Consider the following 21,453-nt stretch of genomic DNA (forward strand, 5'->3'; position numbering starts at 1 on the left):
ACTACTTCCTGATGTCGCTGGCGGCCGCCGACATGCTCCTGGGCATGCTGGTCATGCCCATCTCCATGGTGACCATCCTCTACGGTGAGTTGAGTCCTGCACGCCGAGCGTGATGCTTGCTTCAGTGCAGTGGTTCCCAAACTTTTTCATGACAAGGACCCCCAAATTGATACTAAATAGCCCCGCGGACCCCCATTAGAAAATATATGCTTTGTGGTGGTGCCACAAGCTGAAAATGGCGGATTTAGAAGATGACCACGCATTGCGATGTTGTTGCGATGCGCTGCCTGTGAGATTGTAGATCATCTGTCGTCTTCAATTTCACTGGACTGGAGCTTGATCCACCCCACTACCATAGCATCCACCCTGCTACCATAGCATCCACCCTGCTACCATAGCATCCACCCTGCTACCATAGCATCCACCCTGTCACCATAACATTCAACCTGTCACCATAGCATGAAAATAGCCGATCTACGACTATGACGCGTATCAACGGAAATGTTTTAAAGTAAGTAAGTTCTCGAGTTCTAAATTCTGGTTCTGGTTTCCTATATAACTAAGGTTCGCTACCTCCTGAGCCGGGTCCACATCTGTTTCTGAGAACCTCTGTTTCTGAGAACCAGTGAAAAAGTTCCACGGCACAGCATGGTTCACTTTGTAGAGAGAGCGATAATGCATCGTACACGAGTCGAGGACATGTTTCATAGTAGCGCAGCTCCCGCTCAGCTTATACGCTCAGGCTGAGCAGCCATCCACAGACGGTGATTATTATGAGTCATATCTTTTGGATCGTGTAGAAGGATTATTGACCCTGATCTGCACAGTGACTTAAACCATCTGCTGACTGAAACTGAGCGTGACATCAAATTAAATTAAATCTAGGCCCGCATTGTTCCAGCCAGGCAGGACAGCAGTTACCACCCGGGGGACTATAGGGAGCCAAGCGGAACAGCAGTTACCACCCGGGGGACTAGTAAGGATGCAACGATATGGATTATCTTCTTCGCCATTATTCTTGATGATGTTACTTTTTGGATTAATCAAATAATGGAGAAGAGTGTTGGGCTTATTTGGGATAATCGTTTCGATCGACAGATCACCACGATAAATTACTAGACAAACCACTAAAGCCTATTGTATATCCTTTGTCGTGACATAAGCTCATGATGCAATGCATTGTGAGCTTGTAGAGGTACTATTTCTATGTTTTTTTGCAGATTTTATGGATTACATTATTTTAAAATTGACTATTTTTTATTGATTGCATTCCGGAAAAAAAATACGACCCGATCCGGGTAGTATTTAAGATTATTTTGGGCAAGATTCCTCGTTTATCGATAGGAGTGCACTGAGGACCGTATAGCTCTCAGTGCTTTTGATGCGTTTCCTCCACCTTTTTAGCATCGCTTGCGTAATTGTTCGTGACATGTAGAATAACCTTGAGGTTGAAATTTAAAAAAATCTTTTCCTAGAAGTCCACTCTAATTCCGCAGAATTAACGCTGGAATGGAAAGTCTTGGATAGTTTATTACGCATGTGGATAATAACAGAGTGGAAGAACACGAGGAATAATTAATAGTTAATCCACTTAATGAATAGAGGATGTGTATTTTAGGGGAACATGTGCCTCCATGCTGCCTAAGCCCCTCTCGACAGTCATATGGTTTCCACTTTCCACTAGCTCTGTCTCCGTCTCTCTCTCTCTCATCTCCAGCATGAACAAGCCATACTTTCCATTGTCTTTCCACTGTTTTCCACACCTCGCTCGTACTTGCTCTCCCCTCTTGGCATCCGTCGTAAATGTCACAAGCCATTTCTCCCGTAAGGAGCAGAACGCTCCGTCCACACGAAGAAGAGGTGCTCATTTGCACATTTCACATGAGAACGAGTGTGGCAAATTAGTCGGAAATGAGGAGCGCGGCCAGAGGAACGGCCCCCCGACGCTTATTGGACAACAACTCCCCCCCCCCCCCCCTCCCCCCCTTCAATGAGGAAACGGTGGAAGTCATTAGGCGGAACGATGACGTGAGCTCTCCTCGGTACATCGTGTGGCTACTCTGACCACGGTGTGCTCATGAATGCATCTAGATGTAAATGGTAAATGGTGCATTTATATAGCGCCTTTATCCAAGGCGCTTTACAGAGATTGTGCATTACATTCACCCATTCACACACACATTCATACACATGCAGAAACCATGCAAGGCACCAAACAGCACATCAGGAGCAATTAGGGGTTCAGTGTCTTGCTCAAGGACACTTCGGCACTAACTCTGGGGGAGCCCGGGTTCGAACTGGCAACCTTGCGGTTACCATCCAGCCACTCTACCCCTGAGCCACCACCGCCCCATCTATGCATCTAGATGTCTCAATAGAAGTGTAGGGATGTCTCAATAGAAGTGTAGGGATGTCTCAATAGAAGTGTAGGGATGTCTCAATAGAAGTGTAGGGATGTCTCAATAGAAGTGTAGGGATGTCTCAATAGAAGTGTAGGGAGACCACCTCCGACCACTCTGCGGATGTACTTATTGTTGTATCGGCATACTCTACCTTTATACAGATCGCCTATGATAGGCTCCAGTGGATTAGGATCCATAGGCCTAAAGGTGGTTGCACACTGGACGCGTTTTTCGGAAAACCCGATGGAGAAACGCAGCAAAAAATCGGAAAAACGCACTCTGTGTGCATGGGACCTTATAACCTGACGACCGGAGCACGATATCCTCACATATAGGGGTCGCTGTGAGCACCGTCATGGAGCGAGACCACGGCTGCATGGTCACACGTGAGGTTAAAGATGAGATTAGGGACGACATCGAGAACGACGCCCTCAACTTAAAAAAATATATATTATTAATTTGTTCCGCTTCTTTCCTTGTTACACCCAATTTTATTTGTTGAGCCAGTTCCCAACTACCGCTTGTATTCTAGTCCTTCCAACTCAGACTCTATGCACATACGGTATGGCATTTTGGAAATAACTCTTCCTACTTCAGGTGTTACCGATGATACTAATGAAGGCTCTGTTCCATTCTGTGTACAGTGGTTCTCAAACTTTGTTTAATTTCAAGGACCCCCATAACTCTGAGATGGACCCATTTGGGTCCATTTTTGTACACCCTCAGAGTTACACATCCGTACGGGGCCATTTGGGAACCCACTCAAGGACACTTTGAGACCCAATGGGTGTAGCAGAGTGTTTCCAGTGAGCCAACATGGAACAGAGCCTTCATTAGTATCATTGGAAAAGACCCGGAAATAGGACGAGTTATTTCCAAAATGGCGTATGTGCGTAGATCCTATTGGTCTTAGCAAGGGGACAGACAGTCGGGTGTCTCCTCCAATATGTCAAGGCCAATTCTTTCCCCCTTTACAGCAAGGTTTTAAGATGGCTTGGCTGCAAACATGGTCTCTCGCCTACACCCCCCCCCCCATAGCCAAAAATCACCAATGCTTTCAGGTATTGTTTTGATGTAAAAAGAAATACAGTATATTTTTCCGTTGTCCGGCTCTACTGTATTACAGTATATCTCTATTATGACCACGGATATGCTTGACAAGTGTGAAACACATATTTTTCATTTCCGCTGCGGTCTCAAAGGTCTTCTGAATGATGATGAGTTTCTCATGCTATGACTCAAAGAGTGAGTGTGACTGTGAATCCCTCTAATCATAATATACCGTCTGATTCCACTCATGGCTCGATTTCAGAACGGTGAAATGTCAAATCCAGAGACTCAACTCACTGATCTTGAAATAAGTAATCGTGACACATGCTTTTTAACTGCCATGCATCTTTTGAGGATTTAATTTAGCCGTCTCAAAATTCAGAATCGGCTCCTGTCGTAATGGGTTCCTAATGCCCAGTGCCGAATCGACCTCTCCGAGGGCCCTGGCACCACACCAAATCAAAAGGCCTCTGATTCGCATGCACTTTTTTTGCGTTGGCGCGCCAAGTGAATGAACGTGCGAGCGTTCAGTGCACCGCCAGCACTATCGCCTCTGCTCCCTTTAGAGTTATATTAAAGGCTGCTCCCCACGCTGGGTCTGCTATTTCTGGGTCACCTCCCACCGAGGAACAAACTGTTGGACGACCAAGCTGTAAATGACATTGTGTGAGTGTTTACATGGCTGTCATGTTGGAAACAGCAGTACATCAGCGGGGCACAGCAGGTGCTCCGAGGGTTTGATTATAGGCATCGGTCTGTTATAGAGCGGAAATAACAGGCCACTGAGTTTGGTGATTGACCAATCAGGACCAAGCATTCAACCAAGCCGTGTAATAAGTTAACATAACATCTTTTATGCATCGAGCCATTTTTCTGCAAAGGAAGCTCTAACTTCAAACAGCATAACTGTCCTTATTTAAGCAGCTTTGGTTTGTGCCTCTATGGCCAGATTAACTGAAGAGAAGCGTACATTCACCATGTGGGTGTGCGACTGTGCGTGCGTGCATGTGTGTGTGTGTGTGTGTGTGTGTGTGTGTGTGTGTGTGTGTGTGTGTGTGAGCACACGCAGAGAGAGTTTATGTAATTCAGCTGCTTGGTAATCAGTCCGTCTCCTGATTAACTGTGTTATGGTTGGAGTCGTCTGCATGGTCACCAGCAGCAACACTGGAGAACAAAGCTGTGTTTGCAAGCGCGCGCACACGCACACGCACACACACACACACACACACACACACACACACACACACACACACACTTCTGTGTTCATTCGTAACTCAGGGTGCACAAAGCTAATCCACATGGAGCCTATTATAAGCGATCTGTATGCAGATACAATAATAAACTACCGGTACATCCGCAGAGTGGTCTCCCTAGTCCCTACCCTTCTATTGAGACATCTACAGAGCTGGGCAACCGTGACGATGGAGAGGGCCTCTATATTTCACTCCACACAGGGCCACATTGCATGTTTCTGTCGTCGCAAAAATAGCAGATCTACAAGCTCAAGACGTGTCGCACTGCGACGTGTCTTGAGCTTGAATTGAAATACTGAACTATTCTTTGCTATTTCTTTATTGGAATCCTGAAAAGTAACCTTTTTAATATAATTCCAAATGCATTTAATTGTAGAACACTTCCGCTGCGGTTTCAAGTCATATGGGCAATCCACCAGACAGAATGGGATATGAGACGTGTTTTGATGACGTCATCGCAAAAGGGTCCGTCGCACCAGTGTGCAAAGGGTTCTGGGAAATTGAGTTCCTGTTGTTTACAATGGGATAGCTTAGCCTATAGCAGCGAGCGGCCGCCCCGTCCGGGCTGTTGTTGTGATCGGCACCTTGGAATATTTTTCAACACTACAACAAGCGATTACACCGTTTTAAAGTGGATTTTCATGACGAGTAACTCATCGTTCGGTGCAGTGGCTGTTCAAAGGTAACTCTATACGTAGGCAGTCTAGGCTATTAGACCGCCGTAAATCATGGCTGAGGGAAGTAGGGGGGGGGGGGGGGGCCTGGAGCACCTACATATATAGACGGAAGTAATTAAAACGGGTCATGTTTTGTAACAGCTGAAATCAATAATATATCAGTGTACTTCTGATATTAACCATGCGGGCCGCATTAAGTGATGGTGGGGGCCGCAAGTTGCCCATGTATGATCTAGTCACGGCGAGAGTGAGGTCTAGCCGACACCATGATGATCTAGACCAAGGGGGGGGGGGAATGCTTTGGCCATGTCTCGTCAAATGTATAGTACTATATAGAGCTGAAGTGGTTATAGTGTGCTTTGAAATAATAATCAAAATCTCCAAAGTAACTAGTAGTAACTGAAGCTTTCATATAAATATAGCGGAGTAAAAGCACAATATTTGCCTCTGAGGTGTATTGGAGTATAAGTAAGAGTATTGGAAATACTCAAAATGGGGGGGGGGGGGGGGGGCACAGCCTGTAGGTTTGCTATATTCACAGTGTGTGAAACTGTCATATACTGTATGAAGCATATTCCTGCACTTCTACCACCCGCCACTCTCCCTACCTCCCTCTGCATTTTGATAGCAAGGCTCTCGTCTGTCAATCACTTCAGTCCCACTCGCCTGCAACCCCCCTCCCACCGCCCCAAGTAAAACTTGGTGTACCTCTCTGAGGGTGCTATGACAGGAGAGACAAACTATAAACCGTGTTGCCTTTCAAAGGGTTCTGTTTGTTGTGACGCAGCGGTGCGGTTTGAGGGAGACCGCGAGGAGGCCTGTGTTCTGTTTCATGTTTGGCTTCCTCCTCTGTGGTTTGTTCCCAGAGCAAGTCCCATAACAGTCCCATTTGGAGCCGCTCCGCGTGAGGTCATTACAATTTAACTCCGGGAGCGTAACTGGCAATAGGAAACCTTAATGGCGTCAAAATCCATGTGACATCAAAGAGGGCATGGCAAATAAAAGATAGCCAAATAAATTAATCAGACGGCCATGCTGGACCAGCCTAACTCCGCCAGATGGGGGCGGTATTGAGTTCACATGTTCACGAAACAGCCTCCATCTGGGATTGGCGTTGAACCGGCCCGTGCCTGGGACGAACCAATCAGCGGCAGCTATGGGTGGGAACTAGGCGAGACTGGCTATGACGCCATTGAGAAGCGCCTGCAATTGTATTTCCTATCGCCTTAAAATTGGAAAATTGTCCTCTATTCTGGAAACAAGCCATGCCCTACTCATCCGGCAGGCTGTGAAACAAATGTGATTGTGAAGCAAGCATCTCTCCATTTGGCGGAGTCAGATTAGGACCAGCCATGACACGAGGAAATTGCAGTTACAAATCCTCTGGGCTGATATTTTGTATTGAGACTTATAGACTTAATAACGTTAAATAACTCATGCTCTGCTCAAAGTGCTCAAAAAAGTGGAGTCTTACATAACTCCGCGGACAAGAGAGGCTCAGTGTAAGAGTGATTGAGACGGTTTGGGAATTAGAGTCGTGTGTGTGTGTGTGTGTGTGTGTGTGTGTGTGTGTGTGTGTGTGTGTGTGCGCGTGTGTGCGTGCGTGCGTGTGGGCGTGCGTGCCGTGCGGGTGTGCGTGCGTATGTTCTTACGTGAGTGAGTGCATGAGTGAGACAGAGAGGGGGAAAAGACAGAAAGAGAGAAGGAGAGTGTTTGCACGGTGATGATAGCCGTCGGCTGTACTCTTGTCAACACCTCATAAAAAACCTAATTGGTCATGTTTAATTATGAACCTGCAACGTCTTTGAAATGTGAGCGTCTTCATGACTCCAATCGGACACCTTGAGTGCAGCAAATATCCAATTATACATACAGTACATGTATGTGTGTATGTACGTATGTATGTATGTATGTATGTATGTATGTATGTATGTAAAAGGGGGGCTTTTATGTAAAATCCCAGCCCACAATACCTTCATATATTTAAAAATAATTCCAAAATGAGGTTACCAGTGACGGGCAACATGCCTATTAACAAGGCAGAGGCGTCCACCCCCCTGAGTCCAAGTTTGACTAGACCTAATGTATGTATGTACAGTATGTACAGTATACAGTATGTATGTATGTAGGTCTATACGTGCCTACAATACGTACAGTACGTAGCTGTCGTAATGCCCACATTATTCATGCCAGGTTGAAAGTAAAGCAGCACTTTTCTCTCCTGGTTGACTTAACCTGACTTAACCCATTTAGACCTGAGGACGATTCTACAAATGTCTTCTAAATCCTGACAGTTTTCTTGAAAAACCTATGCTTCTATGTCAGTGGTTCTCAAACGATTTCATGTCAACGAGCCCCAAAAGTATATGTACTGTAATTGGCCGCCGACCCCGATCTGAAAATATGTTGTTGCAGGGGACCCTCCCAGAAGCAAAGATTTGACTTAAAAACATTCGCTCTGAAAGAATATATATTCAAAGATTTGCGCCACATGAGCTTGTAGATCTGCTATTTTTCAATAGCTAAAGTATAACCTAATCTTTGAAACACCAGAAGATGTCCCGTCCAGAATTGGTAACCAGACTCCGCCAGATGGAAGGATTATAACTATAAGCTTGCATCACACTTGTTTCACAGTATGGTGAACTTGTGAACTCAAGTTCGCCCCATTTGGCGGAGTCAGGTCAGGTGGCCCTCAGAGACAAACAGAACTGCAAGCAAACCATTGTGAGCTCACCCATTTGATTCCCATTGGTGCACGTCCTCCAAACACAGCTGCTACTGATTACAGAAATCCTCCGTTTTTAATCCGGAAGATGACATCCAGACAGTGTATTACTCGTTTTCAACTTAATCCTCACGCTAAAATATGTATAGGTTGTGTACAGGTTAGAAAAAAATCCCCTGGCTTTTCTGCCGTCACTTTGTAAACAAACAACTCTGCATACGCGTGGACCTACGGTCCCATAGCCGATTAAGTTTAAAAATGAGTAATACCCTGTCTGGATGCCATCTTGAATGAGATTAAAAATGGAGTAGTTATGTAATCAAAACCACCTGTGTTTGGAGGATGACGCAGCGATGGGAATAAAACAGGCCAGGTGAATGAAATCAAGTTTAATTTGTATTCATGCACGTCACGTCATCACGCTTTCGTTCAAAGGAAGTAATTAAACTTAGATTTTTATGATATAAAAATACACAGAAATTGACATGTTCTCGTTGTTTTGGCATCCATTGTTAGGTATGTCCATATGATGACCACGGATATGGTCTAAAAGTGTGAAAAACTTTCATTTCACTAGGTCTTCTAAGTCATTAATTCTCTGTTCTCACTCTACAAGTCTACATGCTAGCTGACACAGTGGTTGTTCAGACGTCACCGTTCAAATTTCACATTTGTTGGTCACATGTACAGTAGCTGATCTGTTCCAGCTAAACTTTTCACCAATCTTGTTGCCACAACTCACCAGTATAGTCACGGATCGTGTTTGGAGTCCGTCTTTCTGATGAGTAGCAGTTGTGTGTGGTTGGAAGATCGGGTGGAATGCTAAACAGCATCATAGATGTCATGGTTTCAATGTTGCTGCTTTTAAGTCCATAAAAGGTATCCTTATAACTATCATCATAGTCCACATCGGGGAACGGATTTAGCTGCTCAGCTCATACAACAGTGATTGTCTTCAAGGATCTATCATGCCAGGTGCACTGCTATTAATCTTCTCCATGTGATAATTATGGAGATAAAGGTGATCAATTATTCTTGTGGCATTAAACATTGGTATATTCTCACACTCAATTGTTTGTTGACCATGTGGAGAATCCAGGAAGTCTCGTTCAGCAATGCACCATGGGTACTGAAGTCTTATGAAACTCAATTTAATTCAATGAAATGGTTAATCCTGAGCTGGAGTGTCTTAATGAACCAAGAGTAAAAGTACTCATTATGCAGAAGGTCCCATTATGTATAAAAATATATTTTGAAAACATCCAATCTACAAGCTCACAATGCGTCGCATCGCGACGCATTGTGAGCTTGTAGATTGGCTGTTTTCAAAAGGCCAACATTTGGATATATTTGGATCAGAGAGGTAGTGGAGTAGAAGCATCATCACATGCCAGGCCTACAGTATGGCATCATGCTCTTAACAATTGTATGTTTCTGATTCTTCTGATTCTTTATCGAGACCCGCAATCCGTAAATCATCAAGTTTGTCTCACTGGGATTCATATGGTCGCATTGTAAATAATGTGGGGGGCGACATTCTAAATGAGTTTAGCACAGGTTGTGCTAAACGGCCAAACGGGTCGTGCTAAACGGGTCGTGCTATAACCATGCCCCGAGTCTGTGGCCAACGCAGAAGTGCCTCTCGCCGGGTACAGGCTTTAGTTTAGACATACTATTGGTCCGACTGTCATTAGACCGACAAGCTATACCTCAAACCCTAACCTACTGTACCTGTAACCCTAACCGCAAGCACGGGAGCAGCGCATGTTCCACCGCATGTCCAACCGCATGTCCAACCGTTGTTTCCGCATGTGGGTCAGTTGTCTAATCTGCATGTGCATCCCCCTCTCTCCTACAACAACCGCCCACTATAACTCTATGGACTAGACCGCGACGGAGGCCCGCCGTCTCAAGCAAACTTGAGCCACCACAGAGTTGCGATGTTCGCTTAGCCGACTCAGAGCCTTTCAAGTTGCGACCCGATTATTTACTACTAGAGAATAGTAAATAATGTTCTGGCGAGGGTGTTTTCCCCGACTGCCACTGCTATGGCCAATCACAACACGTCCTTGCACCGTCCATGCTTTGGGATTTCACCCTTTTGGGTTAAATGTCAATCAGCATTGTGCCCGTCCATTTAGTGTTCAGGCAGGGAGACGGTCTTCCCACTTGATATGTTGCAGTGAGAGCACACAAAGTGTTCTCTCCTGCACAGAACCAAGGCAGCGATCAGGCGGACAGGCGGTAAGGACTAAGGAGGCCATCCAAATTAACCTCCATTGACAGAAAATCACAAACACACACACACGAGCAAAGCAAACAAAGGCATACAAAATGAACCATTAATGATCCAGATGGGACCCTGGGCCAGATGCTCGACAGTGCATAGCGGGAGTCAGCAGGTCTCGATAGAGACAACAGAGAGAAAGAGAGCCATGATAAACAGACCGAATAGAAGTTACGGTTCTCCAGAGGGAGAGAGAGAGAGAGAGAGAGAGAGGGGAAAATAGAACTCTGCAAGCTCATCTGTGAGCTTGTGGATCTGCTGTTTTCACAGAATTTTTACTGAATGTTCACCTATCAAAGGCTATCATCACCAACAAAAAAAAAACACGTACAGTAGGTCAGTCGCAGGAGATAGCAGCAGGCTCTGCTAATATCGCAGAGGTTGTTTAGGACAGGGATGCCCTCAATAACAATACCTACATCAGCAGCTGGTGATTCTTGGGTTTGCAGCCTGTAGTCATCAGTTCCCCCGACAACTCCTCTTCTACATCGATACCAGCATCCTGCACACATTGTAAAAATAAAATCTCATGAATGAAAACGTAATGATGATGTTCACGGTATTATCATTCTAAACAGTTACTACTGTTGCACAATTCCCTGCTCTGGGTGGGATCGTCGTCAGTTTAATTGCTCTACATGAAAAGTGTCTTGAGTTTGCAATTGAAAACATTTGCTGCCAACCAGTTGAAATCTTTTTTACTGAATGTTCACCTATCAAAGGCTATCATCACCAAATGTTTTCCTATATTTTGCCTGACTGTTCGTCTATTTTTGGAACATACTTGTCTGTTTTCAAATGTTCGCCTATAAAGTACAATATTTGGATCCGAGGTGTAGTGAAGTAGAATTAAAAGTATTGGAAACACTCAAGTAAAGTGCAAATACTTTAAGTAAATGTACTTAGTTACTTCACACATGAACTGGTCATGGGTTTGAGAACGGCACCGCATTCCAGGATGGCCGTGGTTGTATATTGGGAAATGAAGGCATGAAGGGTATACCTCTGTCACATCAAACGTTAGACGTTTGGACACATCTGGTCACATGCCATCAATATAGGATGACTTGAGAATATGTCGGGTCCAATCAAACACTCACTCATTCTCATCGAACTTTACACTTTTTTTCCCCTTTTTTTCCCTCTCTGCCAAGTGCCAACAGATGTTCAATTTTGCATGAGTCATACATTTTAATATAAGCTTGTCAGACATTGAAAAAGCAATTTAACAAAGAAATTCACCCACATAAGGCGAAACATCAATAAGAATTTGCTATTGACTGCGGGCAGCCCCACTTTTCTAGTCAATAATTGAAAGTAATGTCACCCTTCTGAAAATGGCTGCACCTGATTTAATAACTCATAAGGCTGCTTTCTCTGAGTGATGTTGATATACAGCAGTATGTAATATTGGAGAACCTTTTTCTAAATCCGAAGCCTCTACTCCAATTTAATGGACCCGAGTAGTTATGGTTTCCAATGTCTATAAAAACAGCCCTAATTAGAAGGTAGATTGAATAACAGGATATATAACCTTGCAGTAGAAATTGTTTATACTTTGACGTACGACGGAGCATAACTTATAGGCATACGTAGGACAAAGTTATGCGAAGACAACAGTTATGATGGCTCTATTGTTGTGTTCCTCATTAGCTGTATACAGCATGTGTACAGTAGCCTATCTGCGGTATGCTGAGGTTTGCTTTGTGTCTCCATTTATTAGCCAGTAGGCTACAGTATATCCACTGGCCTCATTATTTGGAAATAATGAGCCGTTTGCATTTCGCTTCAAAAAACGCAACACAACTTTCAAGCTTCATCGGTTTGTTGAAACAGTGACAAATTGAACATTTACTGTACTGTTTAGTGTGAATATAGTGCACAAATGCTGCCGTATATATCCATATAATTTGTAAAATATATTTAGAAATAACAAGCACTGGGAGAAAGGTTTGTTTTGTTGTTTGTCTTATGTTTCTTTGTACATTTACTTGTAATAGGAAATAAAACGTAATGATAGGCATTAATAAGCTACTGTATAAGCTACCTATACCTTTTCAATCACATGAAAATAAAACATATTCTTGTAAGGTTGCACTGAAAAAGATCAAAAGATCAAAATAATTGATGTATGTATTGTATGTGTGTGTATGTATTGGTTCCTTAATGCCTTGCTCTGTAATGTTCCTTTCTATTAGTTATAATAACAGAAAGCCCAGTTTGAGCAGACTTCCATGCAATCATAATTTACTGTATCAATTCAAGATCAGAGAGACCAACTACAAACTACCACCATAGTTATGTGGGTTATTATATATATTTTTTACAACAGAATGGTTACAATAATGCATTATTCAATGCAATTATTAATTGATTAAAGCTTTAGATATATTTCTTCATGCTCACTAGCCTCTACAGTAGCTGGTATACATGCATACAAGAAAAGATCTGAAAGAGACAAATGTGCAATTTTATTGAAGGTTCTAAAAACGTCTGTTTTGAATTTGGGTAGCGTGTACTGTTCTGCAATTTCATCTCTGCAGTGCTCTAGTCTAAAGTGACCGGAGAATGATTAACGATTACTGTCATTATGGTAATCTCACACTTCATATCGCACACAACACTTTCATTATTTTCCTTTTTTTTTAATACTCCTGCACTATAGGATGACACCCGGGAGCTTTGTTTCATCCACCTGCTCAATCTCTACATTATCCAATGTCAGATTCAACGGCGGTTTAGAACGTGGTGCCTGATTTGTGCCAAATGCAAGGCTTTTTGTATTTTGAATGGACTACATGTGCTGTTGATCACCTATTCCGGTGCAGTTTTCGGTTCTTTGTTCAGAATCTCAGTTATATCTGTGTAATAGTGTATATATTGTCCTGTCATTTGGGTACATATAGAAACTTTTTTCAAAATAATTCAGACATTTTTTGTATAATTATACTGCCATGTTGAAAGTGAATATAAGAAGAAAGGCATGAAAGAGTGGGCGACTTGATAGCTGAGTGGTTAGATCATGTGCCACATGGGCTTAAATGCCTGACAGCGTCACTGTTTGATTCACGGTCAGCTTTTGCTGCATGTCACTGCCCTGTCCATGTACCGTCCACATCTCCTATCCCTGTATCTGTCTGATTAAAGCATGGAAATGCCAAAATGTCATCTAAAAAGCAAGGCATGAAAGAGCCTGCCTACCTATATACTGCTAATTGACCCTGGAACCTTCCAGACTCTCTCATCAGACACCATGCATGTCATGTGTTTGGTGTTCACGTCAACGTTAAAAAACGAGCTTTGATCTGAGTCTCTTTCGTCTCGCTCTCTGTCACAAGAGGTGTGGTGCATGAGGCAAGCGTCTGACACACTTCATCTGGACAGCTTAGCTTCGGCGTGTTTGCACGTATACGAAATGTGGAAGTACTCACAGGATCGAGGCATGCTGCATGAAGGCGTAGGGGTCTGAACTCTTTGCCAGATCCAAGGCATTTCAATGTAGTTGTTAGGATTCTCTATGGCATTTGAATGATTTATTGAAAATTAACTGAGTTGATAAAATGTTTAGTTTGTGTGTTGGAAGCCATTTCAAAGAGCCTGCAATTTTTTTGGATACAATTAGACATTCTAACGCATATTTTGATATATACCATGTAGACAAAACTCTCATGTCCCATATACAGCCAATTAAAAGCTGTGTCAAAGGGCAAAAGACGCAAATCAAGCTTGATTTTTGGATTTGATCAAAGCAGTATCTTGGCATAATTTGTACATATTGCTGTCCAATGTGGAGAGATAGATCTTTAAGCTATATGGTTGTGCAACGTGGGAGGTACAGGCGTAGATATTCTGAGTGGCTTATACAGTAATTGAGCGTTTTAGGGAACAAGCTAAAGTAATTCACATATTATACATGTACATGATGCTTTGCATGTTTCATCCTCCCCTTGAAGATGGCACTTGCAGTAAGACCTAAGGGCAGGCTTATACGCTTATACTGGAGCCTAAAGAAACCCATGGATGGAATCCCACAAGATGGAAATTAAAAACATGTTAAAGATGGATCCGTGATTCCAGTTTTTCATGTGTTTATGAGGTGACAGTATACTTCATTAGACCCCTTGGTGTGGTTGTTATGTGCAATGATGTCTTCCCTTTGTATTTAGAGTTTCTTCCTGGAGGTTGAAACCTTGACAGTCAAACGTGCCAATCAAGGCCCCAGTGAGGCTCTCCAACGTTGAAGCACTGGGCCCTAGTGGTAAGAGGAGGGACTGCAGGCGGACCCGTGGAAGTATGACAAGGAAACCCCGTGCAGCTGGGCTTTAACGTTGAGCGAGTTTGCATTTCCGCATTTTGGGCACCACATTTTGGTGCCCGAAAAAAAAAAAGGCAGAAGTAGACGGTTCTTCCGGGTGCTTCAAAATGCCACTGAGCAACTTCCACTGACATGAATAGTGGGAGGGGGGGGCTATCGCACTGGTTCAGTCTCTATCCTTTACACTGGTGCCAATGAAGGAAAAAAAAGTGATATAGTCACATCACTCATCCCCTCCCCTAACCCCTCCCACTTTATCATACAACAAAAGCTGTGGGCGCGGCTTCAGTTCAGGTGGATTACCACCCATCAACACCCACCAGGCAAACCAGGGCATACTTAATGAACTGGTGGCCGTGCCCACATAAAAACGCCATTTTAACAAAATGGCAAAACATTTTAATACTTGAATACTTTTTTGAAAAAAATCTTCTTTCCTTACATAATAAGAAGGCGCACCATGAGCATTTGAGACACTTGACACAAACCATTTGAGACACAAATGTGCAAAGGGTCCAACCCATACAGTACCTTCTATGTCGAACATTTTTTTCTGCTGCGGTATATTATTTTACAGGACACACTAGTCCCTACTATGCATATAATACTGAAAACTGAGAGAGCACTAATTGGAGAAAGTTTGAGATACGGCAAGACAGCAGATGGAGTGATGTTCCTCGGTTGTTTATTTTAGATCAGAGACAAAGCACAACAGCAGAGCCTCATGCCAGCCAGCAAAGTGGCCGACGTGCTCCCACACATGGCTAACCGCCCAACCGACAAAGTTTTCTACATTGGTTAGTTTTTTAAGCCGTTTACATGAGTATGGGTGTGGACAGAAAATGCATACGGTTGAAAGATAAATCCTTTTCATCCTACAGTCTGTTCCTACACATGTCAACAAACTCCTTTAGTACAGATAAGATGGTATGATACAGGAACAAACAGAACAAAAGGCACAGCATAAACAAGCCATCACCCTAGGGGTCCCGGCTGAGAGGGTCTCAGGATGAGCTGAGCATCCGACTAATTAACACACATTTGGCCAAGAATACAAAATATGTAGAATTATGAGTTCTAAATATTCCTCACTGCAAACGCAATTGAACACTATATAGCATCCCTATTCTGGGGTGAACGTTTCAGCCAAAATCACCCCAGAATAGGTATTCCTATAGGCCAGGGGTGCCCAAATGGCCAAATCCCTATCTAATTATTGGACAGTATTAGGATGTTGATATTCTGCCTGTCATAATTTCACCCCCGTCCCCAGCTAAGTATGTATCGGACAGTATTAAAGAGTGTTGCTGTGCACAAAAACGTTGGTAGCATTACAAATGAAATACAAAAAAACCCTACTTATTCCATTTCTTCCCCCTCTATTTCCCATTCCAAGTGCATTTGTCTTATGTAACGACAGCTCCTCTATATTCCAAAGCCCCCTCAGGTACATTACATATTTAAACTATTTTCAGCAATGGTATAAAAAAATAATTGGTGGGTAGATCTTGTTGAGCTGGTCATTTTGAAAGTAGCTCTCACGTCAAAAATGTGTGGGCACCCCTGATATAGGCTATTCTATTCCATTTCAGCCGAAATAGCTGATCTAAAACTCACAAGACGTTTTGGCAAAGATATTTGGAGTAGAGGGGAAAAAAGAGGGGCCCAAGTATAGTCCCCTGGGGGACAGACAGGCCTTATAAGCGCCAGGGCCCACAGCCCTGTGCGAGACTAATTCAAATAGGTACTGTACAGCTGTTGCTGTCATCGAAACCGTATTCATAGACACAGGTCAATGTAAGGCAACACACAAACCCCCGCTATAGTGTTTTTGGTCGTCCAACACTCTGTTTTCTTAACAATGGAACTTAGTGGCGCTTATAAGCACCAGGGCCCACAGCCCTGTGCAAGACTATTTCAAATAGGTACAGCTGTTGCTGTCATCGAAACCGTATTCATAGACATACGTCCAACACTCTGTATTCTTAACCTCTCAGTGGGAGGAGCATCGAAAATAGCAGACCCAGTCGGGGGAGCAGCAGTGACCGTGCTGGCGGTGGCCACGTGCGTGGCCATGGCGGTGTGCTGGACGCACGTGCGTTCATTCACTGGACGCGCAGACGCAAAAAAGGGATGTTCTTGATTGCGTTACGTGTGCGTAGCATGCACACACACAGAGCCCTTTGATCTGGTGTAGTGCCATGGCCCTGGGACGGGTTGATCGGTCCCTGCTGGTCAATGAACGAATAGGGATTAAGTGGTTATAAAAGGGCGTAGTAAGTAGTGCTTTTTGATAACGTGGCGTGCATGATGCGACCACAGGGAGGTTGTCTTCTCAGTCGCAGCCCATTGTACAGTAAACCACACATTAGTTTCACACAGACTCCATCTGGCCAGCCCAACACTCTGCACGGCACTCACAAGGGTGACCGATGATATATACCGCTACTGTACACGACTCGTTGAACATCTGGACAGGGTTGGTTGCTTCTAGTATAAGTCATAAATCCTTGTATGTGTTTCGAGCACCACAAGCACATTCTTCACACTGTTGATAGCGGAGGACATAAATAATCTGTCTTTTGCTCTCACTCCCAGTATAAGGCCGGTTGAGGCCGGTGGACATTAAACGAGATAATGAGAAGACATAACCGGTGAAGAGAAATGAAGTGGAGTTTCATCAAGAAATCATTTTATATAATGGAAGGATTAGCCTGCTAACTGTGGAACAAGAGGTAGCGGAATTAGATAGATACAGTATTCATCAAAGCGGGCTCTTTTGACACAGTAATAATCAAACTTTCATCTAATTGCCTCCAATTTGAGTGTTTTAAATTATGTGTTTCAAATGAAAGTGGATTTGGCAGCAATCTTAGAGACACCAACGAGGTCATGCTTGCATGTACACGAGTGTGGATAACGAGAAGCTTTAGAATGACTATTCAGCTCTAGCCTAATAAGCGCTATAGATCATTAAATATAAACAAGAACTGCTGCCAATGTTAATTAACGTCAGTCACTGTCTCACTCATTAACCCATTTTTGGCGGGAACCCCTTTTGGAGTTAGCATTATGTTATGCTTTAGCTATTTAAAAATAGAAGATCTACAAGCTCATAGCGCGCCACCGAGTGGCGCGCTACGAGCTTGTAGGTCTGCTATTTTTGAAAAATCTAAGAACGACTGACACATAGAATCTCAGGTCAGAATGGGTTAAGTTCGACCCTTCTTAGAACAACAACGGCATAGTAACAGCCATAGTACAATTTTTAGTAGTTATATTTGCATAATGTTGTGCCATTTGTGCATGATAAAGATAAAGATAAAGACGCCAGCAGGGAATAATCTGTTGTGCACAGAACAGAACAGATGCAAGCAGGGGTCATGGGAGGACATGGAGTAGCCTCACCAAGAGAGCAGCGGCATGATGTGCAACAAGGATGAATGACGTGAACTTTGGATTAAACTGACCAACGTTGTTGATCAATCAGCACGAGTGAGTTGCTTTGGCGCACATACCCGAATTCCCCAATTTTAAGCTACTGCACAGCTCCATGTGTACAGAATGCCAATTAAAATTTAACCACTTTACACCTAGCCTCGGTATCAGGCGCATTCAAGAACAAAAAAACATTGCATGGATGCACCTGGGACGTTTCCTCAGTGATGTATCCCAAGGTCATCAGGGTTTCGGGTCTCGCAACATCATATACCCCTCACTCGGGTGACCCAGCCGAGGTGATCAAGTCTCGACTTACGACCCCAGCAGCGACCCACGGTCAGTCCCATTAGGGAAAGACCAGCGCCACACAGTCCGCCGCTCCACAACTATTCTGCCGGGACTACACTTTTAATGTAATTTCATGAAGAAATAAAAGAAAAATCGAAGAAAGTCCATACTGTAAATTAGGGGCTCTATTTTAGTCCATGCTAAACCCCTTATCCCTAAACTATACTTTGCCTTTTTTACTATTTTGAAAAACATTTTTTAAACAGTACAGTACAGTACAGTACTCAAGATAATGAGACCCAGGTGTGGAGCAAGGAGGCATAGATATGCTCTCCTTCTCTGTTCCCAGTTGTAGACTTGAGAGGTGAGCTCCTCTAATTGAAACATGAAATGCCAACTAGCCTCCCAGGGCGATGTAAGCCCTTGGACTAAATGATGCTTTGATGCTATATATATATACACATAAACACACACACGCACACAGTATATAGTCAGGGAATTAACATCCATATTTTACTATGTACTACTGAATGATTCACTACCGATTGAGCTCTGATCAGACGTCATGACACGACAGGAACCGTTGCCTAACAACAGAGATCTGCGGTGACGTTAGGCTACATTGTGATGAAATGGAGAGCACATCTTCCTAAGAGCCAACCCGACCGACAGCACCGCAGGCAGCTGAACCACCTTGTTTGACGTCTCAATGTTACAGTATTCATTTGTGTACGTATGCTTTGAGATAACAACAAAGAAAAGAAGAAAGCTTGCTACTCGAATTACACTTACATTACATTACATCTCAATCAGCAACACTGTGCCCTATTATATCAAAATAATAGCCCACGTATTGGTCCTGTGGCTCACTGCCGTCAAAGTCTCGACTAACAGTAAACGAGGGTTCCTCTCACGCCAGACGTGGTCAGTGTGTTTAGTTTTTCCCCTGGTCTGTTTACTTTCTGGCATATTATATCTCTTCATCTCATTCTTTTTGCTAAAGTCAAGCCAAAGTCCAAACTCGCTGTCTCTGTTTTGTTTTGTTTCCCCGCATTCTGTACATTGGCTTTCACTCATCCTTGTCATTCCTTTTGCAGGCCTTTCTTTGTTGTTTTCAGCCTGTCAACTATCGTCATCTTATTATCTGGAACTTGTCACCGCGGCTTGTTGTGTTGGTGGTGAACTCTGCATGCCAAACGTTGACAGACACTGTGGTGAATTGTGCAGCCCTGCTCCTCTGCTCTGCTGTTCCGCTGTGAATACTGTAATGCACGCCGACTCTCTCCCCCGAGCCGCTCTCCGGTTCCGTCTCGCGGCCTGATCAAACGCTGGAGCGCACTTGAAAAATGTGTCCAAATATTAGGGAGTATAGAGAGTATACCGAAGGCACTGCGATTGAAGGCCTTATTTGTATGCAAGGAATTATTATTCCGCAAAATTAATCACATTCTACCATTGTGTCATAGATCAATTACTTCATTTAATACTTTCAAGAATGCATTGCTGTTTCATCTTACTTGTTTCTGATTGTATTTTTATTTGAAGATTACCCTATTGGCATCATACTTGTTTATTTGCATTGATTGTGTTATTTCTTGTAATTATTTGTATATTATTTGTATAGTTATATTTGTATATTTGTTCGTCAAGTATACTGATGTAGTGGGTTTGTGGTGGGTTTGATGTTGCGCCTTGAAGACTCCCTTGAAAACAAGTTGATGCAACTCAAGGGACTATCCTTTAGTGAAATTTCAAAATAACATTTTTGAGGGGCTAGAGGTGCTCAAAAAGTTTAGAAACAAGCTATTCGTTGACAAGTGGGTATTTCGAGGCGTGGCCAAATCCGCCATTATTGTTTAGGGCTGAAGACCATTGGAATTGCAATACGGAACATACATTTTATGGTTTTTTTCTTCGTCCTACAGCAACACTATATGGTCAAGTGTTGTAGTGTCGGGAACTGCAAAAGCAGCAGCAACATAAGAGGGTGGTTTCACTTTTCTGACTGCATGTGAGCTGCCTATACAGTCTATGTCAAAAATGGTAAAAAAAAAAACAGAAAAGGAAAGCAATACACTGCTTAGTCAATCCATTTGTTTTTTATCAGTTGGGAAAGATCTATTTTTTAAATCAAGGTGATCCAAAGATATGTATTTAATTTTTCTGTTGATGCTCTGATAATTCTCGGAGGACTCCATGGGAAACTGCAATGGGACTCCATGGGACTCCATGGGTTTGTTATGTATTTCCTGTGGTTTAGTTTCCTCCAGGAGTGCTGTGTGTGCGTGCGGGCGTGTGTGTGTGTGTGTGTGTGTGTGTGTGTGTGCGTGCGGGCGTGTGTGTGTGTGTGTGTGTGTGTGTGTGTGTGTGGCTATACGCCCACTTGGGAGCTAATTTCCCCATCTTCCGTCCCTTCTTATCTCTCCGTTCGGCTCTCTCAATTATTTTCGTATTCCTGTTCCTTTTGAAGACTCGTACAGGGCCCTTGTTCTGGGACCAACTCTGCATGCATTCAAACATGAGGCTCTCTCTCTCTCTCTCTCTCTCTCTCTCTCTCTCTCTCTCTCTCAATACGCGATAGATGTATTCCTCTCCTCTCAGTGTTGGAACATTATTGTTGCTGTTGGGCGGAAAACGCGTGTATGCAAGACCATTACTTTTCAGAAAATGGGGGAACGTAGTCATTACTTAGTCACAAGCTCTTGTTAATTCATTGGTTAAAAATATACATAAAACCAAAATACAACACTTTCAACATGGCCTAACCACTTACAGCCTATATGCTATCATACACTGTAGGTGTCATGTGACTAAAGGCTTAGTTGCTCTCCCTAATAGCATTTTGGAATTCTTCTAAACTACACTATACACTACAGTATGTTCCTTCCATTTGTAGCATTTCCACGCTACAAATTCTCTGCCTCAGGGCGTCTTACTGGTGGTATAGTTTCACGTTACCAGACTAGTTGCCTCACACAGTACCTCATACAGTCTGGAGCAACGGAAGCTCTA

General features: G+C 43.4%; 1 protein-coding gene across 1 annotated transcript in view; it reads left to right on the forward strand.

Annotated features, from left to right (window-relative positions):
* LOC308330432 (5-hydroxytryptamine receptor 2A-like) overlaps positions 1–21,453 on the forward strand; it is a gene marked incomplete at its 3' end in the record, with an annotated part of 49,031 nt that overhangs the window by 1,695 nt on the left and 25,883 nt on the right. The window contains exon 2 of the mRNA XM_080785283.1: positions 1–84. This exon is cut by the window's left edge and continues 471 nt beyond it. Within this exon, the coding sequence (XP_080641409.1) occupies positions 1–84 (84 nt within the window). The remainder of the gene's footprint in view (positions 85–21,453) is intronic.

This window comes from Protomyctophum bolini (assembly GCF_963924005.1).
Source record: "Protomyctophum bolini genome assembly, chromosome: 16".
Lineage (NCBI taxonomy): Eukaryota > Metazoa > Chordata > Actinopteri > Myctophiformes > Myctophidae > Protomyctophum > Protomyctophum bolini.